General features: G+C 44.2%; 1 protein-coding gene across 1 annotated transcript in view; it reads left to right on the forward strand.

Moving 5' to 3' along the window:
• Positions 1–5257, forward strand: part of LOC112406517 (40S ribosomal protein S3a-like) — a 30031-nt gene extending 24774 nt beyond the window's left edge. The window contains 5 exon segments of the mRNA XM_024755328.1: positions 4225–4290; positions 4293–4372; positions 4374–4460; positions 4647–5154; positions 5157–5257. Of these exon segments, the coding sequence (XP_024611096.1) occupies positions 4225–4290; positions 4293–4372; positions 4374–4460; positions 4647–5154; positions 5157–5257 (842 nt within the window).
• Positions 5258–6221: the final 964 nt, after the last annotated feature.

Consider the following 6221-nt stretch of genomic DNA (forward strand, 5'->3'; position numbering starts at 1 on the left):
GGATCTTTATTTGCTAGTGATTGGTGCTCACAGAATTTCAGAGATTTGGTATCAAAGATTATAAAATCTGTGGGTCTGAAAATCTGTGCTAAGAACTGTTCTTTGTGATTCTACTCAATCTCAGTTTCTCTTGAAAAATTCTGTTATTTCCACTTCTGGCCACTATGACTAAGCACAGAGGTAGAAACACAGTCTAAACAGTTAAAGGATCCTGTAACTGCCCAAAGCAGAGAAAGAAAGCAAATGTCAGCACTGGCAGGGTGGTGTGTGAGGGAGGGCTCTCACTCTGCCCAGACCCAATCTATCAGCAAGACTTGCCAGTTTCCAAACATGTCTTGACTCAACCACTTCTCTCCGTCTTTACTACAATCATGTAACTTATTCATTCAACATGTATACACTGAAGGTCTTCTGTGTTCCAGGCATTGTTCTAGTGGCTGGGAGTACAAGACTGACAATGGAATGTGAACGCATGTCCTAGTGACTCTTCTTGCTTGGGCCTCCCTCTGTACGACCCTTCTCGCTGACTGGCTCCGGCTTCCTCATTTGCCCTCTCCTTCCATTCTCCACATAGGAGCCTAAAAGATCTTCTTAAATATCAACACTTCCCCATTTGAAACCCTCCAATGACTTCCCATTGCTCCTTAATGAAAATACTGAGGCTTCCTGGGCCCTGGCCCTGTTCGAGGGCTGCGCACCTCCCTACATTTACAGCCTTTTCTCACACCCTAGGCTCACTCCCCAGTCACACTGGCCTCCTTTCAGATCCTCAAGTATGTTACGGCTTTTTCTCTTTTCAGAGCTTTCAATCTGCCTTTATTTCCTCCTAAAACAGTTGCTTTCAACTTGTTTTTTTGACAATACTCCCCTGTAAGAAATATTTTATACCATGAACCAGTAAATACATCAACCTATTAATAAAGGCAACATTAGTTTTACATGATAATACTTCTGGTATGTTCTGTCCTTTTTTTAAAAAGCTAGCCATGACCCACTAACCTGCAGTTTGAAAACACTCCTCCCTCTACTCTTTGAATGGTTGAATCGTTCTCATCTACTTTCTATCTAAATGTTAGCTACCCATGGGGGGCCTCTCTGGCCACCTGATGCAACCCAGGTCCCTGACTTAGGTTATTTTTCATCCGAGGGCCATGTCCCTTCCCTTTGAAGCACGTATCAAAGTTATAATTACGTATTTCTTTGTTGAGACTTGCTCATTGTCTGTCTCGTAGGCCACATCACTAGCTTTTAAAGGCAGGGACTTGTATGCTCTGTTCCCCACTGTATATCCCACATCTGGTTCAATGATCAGCATGAGAGAAGAATATACCTACGTATTCCTTGACAGGCTGACTGAGTGGGTGGGTAAGTGATGCTGAGGTCTGGACTGAAAAACAGGCCTCCCCAATAAAAGGAACTGGGGTTCCTTGGAGAAATGGCTGATTCTAAGGCTGGGGCAGGAAATATACAGTAGTGCCAGAAAGGAAAGAAATACTCAAAAAACGAAAGGATGGGGCATGTCAAAGGGACACAGGAGCCAACCTAAAAAGAACTCCCAATGGCCAAAATTGGAACAATTTGAGCAGCAAAATAAATAGCCTAGTATCAGATTATAACCCAAATCTTTACATAAATATGCATGAGAGTCCATACTGATATAAGTGGTTGACTAAATAAATAAATGAAGAGGGGGAGAATTACATCTTTCTTACAGAAGAATTTAAATGATGTACATAAATACTACCCTCCAGGAGGTGGAGCTTAATTCTCCCCACCCCCTACCCCCTTGAGGGGAGGGGGAAGGCACTTAGTGACTTGATTCCAAGCAACAGAGTAGGTAAAAGGGGAACAGGGTCACCTTCAGTGAGGAAAGCTGGCAAACTGTACCTTGGCCAGGTGTTCAAGATTGATTTTACTGTCCCATCATGTGGATGGCATGTACCCCGACAAGATGTGAGAAGGGCACTTCACCTCTGCTGGCTTCCTCCAATAGCCCACAACCCCAGTGCAACCATAAAAAAAGCATCAGGGAAACCCAACTAGAGGGGCATTCTACAAAATACCTAACTAGAGCTCTTCAAATCTGTCAAAACTCCATGAGAAACAAGACTGGAAACTGTCACAGACCAGAGGGATTAAGGAGACACAACAACCACTTGTGGTGTGGCATCCTAGATGAGGAAAAGGATATCAGTGGAAAAGCTAAGGAAATCTGAGTAAGATATAGACTTTAGTTAATAACAACGTATCAGTATTGGTTCATTAATTGTGACAAATATACCATTGTAATGTCAGGTGCTAATGACAGGAGGAGCTGGCTGAGGGGTGTACGGGAACTCTGTACATTATCTTTGCAACTATTCTGTGAATAAAAAAACGTTTTAAAATTAAAAGCTTACTTTAAAAAAAGTTCAGCCTTAATGCCAAGAGCCGGGCCTTCATTCAGTCACTTTTATGGAGTGCCCACAAAGAGCTTCGGACCCTGCTGGGCACAAAGAAGACACTTAGACACATGGGAGATGAATAGATGCATATACACAGGCAAGGCATCCGGGGTGACGAAACGAAGAGCAGAGAATGCAGGTTTGCAGGTTGACTAGAAATGGTAGACTGGTGATGAGAGAAAGCAAAGACCAGAATGAGGAAAGAAGACAAAGACTGGCTGGCTTTGGTGAGGTGGAGCCAGCTCTTCCCCACTGGAATGTAAGCTCCCCGAAGGCAAGAACCTTGTCTCTCTTCTCATACCCCTAGGAGCAGAACTGTGCCTGGAACACAGTAAATGTTCATAAATGTGTATTGAATAGATGAGAGACTAGATAAACAAAGTCCTGCTGGAACTCCACTTGAACTCCAGAACCACTACCGCCATGTGAGGTCTCCCAGGCGCCCACTGGATTTGCATTTTGTGCATGGTGATGATTGTCCTGCACCATCAGAGGTCTTCTGGAAAGCGTGCAGATCTTAGCATTGGTTTGGAATGGTTCTAATGTTCACCCACAGGCATGGAAGTGCCTTGGAGCATTTCTTGATGGTATTAACCGGTAGGTCTGCTGATACGAAGGAGTGAATGGCATCTCCTCTTTGCTCTGTTCTAGCGTCCTGTTAAACCCAGCAGGGGCTCCTAGAATTGTAAGAATGGAGAGTTAGCAGGGGCTTCAAGCTTTTGATACGGTCTCTACAAATATAAGGAAACAGTTTAGAGGGATGTTGAATTTCCCTGTAGGCATCTACTGACATTCCTCCTTAATGGTCCTAAATGCTCAATATATTCAGTTGCATGTACCTTTCTTTATGAAGAAAAATTCAAATTTGGGGGAAATTATGGAAAATCATATCCAATTATGTAGCTATTAAGAATAGTGCAGACTATATGTATTAATAGGAAATATTAAACATACAAAGTAAAGCTGTTTTCTGAAATAGACACAAGATACTGGTTGACAAAGGGGAGTTCTGTGAAGACAGCATGGGAGGGAGGAGACTTTCACCGTACACGCTTGGAACCTTTTGCATTTTGCACGTGTACAAAGTATTACAAATGAAGAAAACTTAAAAAAAAATTTATTTATTTGGCTGAGTCAGGTCTTAGTTGCAGCACGCGGGATCTTCATTGCAGCATGTGGGATCTTTTGCTGCAGCACGCAGGCTTCTCTCTAGTTGTGGCGCGTGGGCTCCAGAGCCCGCGGGCTCAGTAGTTGTGGCGTGTGGGCTCTCTAGTTGTGGTGTGCGGGCTCTAGAGCATGCAGGCTCCATAGTTGTGGTGCGCGGGCTCACTTGCCCGCAGCGTGTGGGATCGTAGTTCCCTGACCAAGGATCAAACCCACGTCCCCTGCATTGGAAGGCAGATTCTTAACTACTGGACCACCAGGGAAGTCCCGAAACTTAAAAATGATTCCAGAGGAAGAAAATTTTGAAATTTGTCTTCAGGTTATAATAATCTCCTTTTCTGATCTATGCTTGATTACCTTTGAGCCTCTGCTTTCTGCAGGATCTGACCCACATCGGGTGACAGGCAGGCTATTCCACCTGTCTAGTCCTGGCTTTTAACATCATCTCAAATAAACTTTTACATGAAGTGACAGAAGTATGCTGATGGGATTGAAAGAGGAAGACATTCATCATAGTTCATGCGTTCAAAACTAGGAATTAATGATTAAAAAATAAGTCCTATAGTTATTTTGTAAACAGCATGCTTACATTATATTGCAGTTTTCTGTTAAAAAGCATTACACTGGCTTTTTGGCTCTCTGAGCAGCACCACGGTGGTTGGCAAGAACAAGCACCTTACGAAAGTGGCAAAAAGGGAGCCAAGAAGAAAGTGGTTGACTCATTTTCTAAGAAAGATTGGTATGATGTGAAAGCACTAGCTATGTGTCAATGTAAGAAATATTGGGAAAACACTAGTCACAAAAACTCAAAAATCACATCTGATGACCTTAAGGATTCTTTTTTTTTTTGCAGTACGCGGGCCTCTCACTGCTGTGGCCTCTCCCGTTGCGGAGCACAGGCTCCGGACGCGCAGGCTCAGTGGCCATGGCTCACAGGCCCAGCCACTCCACGGCATGTGGGATCTTCCCGGACCGGGGCACGAACCCGCGTCTCCTGCATCGGCAGGCGGACTCTCAACCACTGCGCCACCAGGGAAGCCCCCGGATTCTGTTTTTGAAGTGAGCCTTGCTGATCTGCAGAATGATGAAGTTACATTTAGAAAATTCAAGCTAATTACTGAAGATGTTCAGGGCAAAAAATTGCCTGATTTCCATGGCACGGATCTTACCTGTGAGAAAATGTGCTCCATGGTCAAAAAATGGCAGACCATGGTTGAAACTCACATTGGTGTCAAGACTACCCATGGTTATTTGCTTCGTCTATTCTGTGTGGGTTTTACTAAAAAATGTAACAGTCAGATTCGTAAGACCTCTTATGCCCAGAACCAACAGGTCTGCCAAATCCGGAAGAAGATGATGGAAACCATGACCCAAGAGGCGAAGACAAATGACTTGAAAGAAGTGGTCAATAAATTGATTCCAGACAGCACTGGAAAAGACACAGAAAAGGCTTGCCAGTCTACTTATCTGCTCTATGATGTCTTCGTTAGGAAAGTAAAAATGCTGAAGAAGCCCAAGTTTGAATTGGGAAAACTCATGGAGTGTCACATGGTGAAGGTAGTAGTTCTGGAAAAGCTTCTGCAGATGAGACAGGTGCTAAAGTCGAACGAGCTGGTGGATATGAACCAGTAGTACACGAATCTGTTTAAAATTTACACTTTTAATGATGACAAATAAAAGATCTTATTCGTGAAAAAAAGCATTACTTTGCTAAATGTTAACATTTAAAAAGTATATCTAGACCATTAATAATGAATCATACTAGTACCCTAAAAACACTTGTAGAAAAGATTGAGAAGTCCCTGTGAATCAACAAACAGTATTATCCCTCAAAAAAATAACTGATCAATAATTCACTATAGGGCTTCCCTGGTGGTGCAGTGGTTAAGAATCCACCTGCCGGGCTTCCCTGGTGGCGCAGTGGTTGAGAGTCCGCCTGCCGATGCAGAGGACGCGGGTTCGTGTTCCGGTCCGGGAAGATCCCACATGCCGCCGAGCGGCTCGGCCCGTGAGCCATGGCCGCTGAGCCTGCGCGTCCGGAGCCTGTGCTCCGCAACGGGAGAGGCCACCCCAGTGAGGGGCCCGCGAACCGCAAAAAAACAAAACAAAACAAAACAGAATCCGCCTGCCAATGCAGGAGACATGGGTTCGATCCCTGGTCCAGGAAGATCCCACATGCCGCGGGGCAACTAAGCCCATGCGCCACAACTACTGAGCCTGCGCTCTAGAGCCCGTGAGCCACAACTCCTGAAGCCCGTGCACCTAGAGCCTGTGCTCCACAACGAGAGAAGCCGCCACAATGAGAAGCCCACGCGCCGCAATGAAGAGTAGCCCCTGCTCGCTGCAACCAGAGAAAAGCCCGCGTGCAGCAACAAAGACCCAACGCAGCCAAAAATAAAATAAAATGTAAATAATAATAATCACTACAGATAAATATTTCATCAAGATCACATTCTGCTTTTAAGCCATTTCGTTTTCTAATATTCCAAAACAATATGGTTTCAAATTCTGAAGACAACTCCTTCTTAGTACTGAGAAAATTAATGTTTGAGATACACATGAGCATTCTGAGTTCTTTAGAACACATTTGTGGTAAGATGTATTTCAACCTTA

The sequence above is a fragment of the Neophocaena asiaeorientalis genome, unplaced genomic scaffold, assembly GCF_003031525.2.
Source record: "Neophocaena asiaeorientalis asiaeorientalis breed wild unplaced genomic scaffold, Neophocaena_asiaeorientalis_V1.1 scaffold105, whole genome shotgun sequence".
In the NCBI taxonomy this organism is placed as follows: Eukaryota; Metazoa; Chordata; class Mammalia; order Artiodactyla; family Phocoenidae; genus Neophocaena; species Neophocaena asiaeorientalis.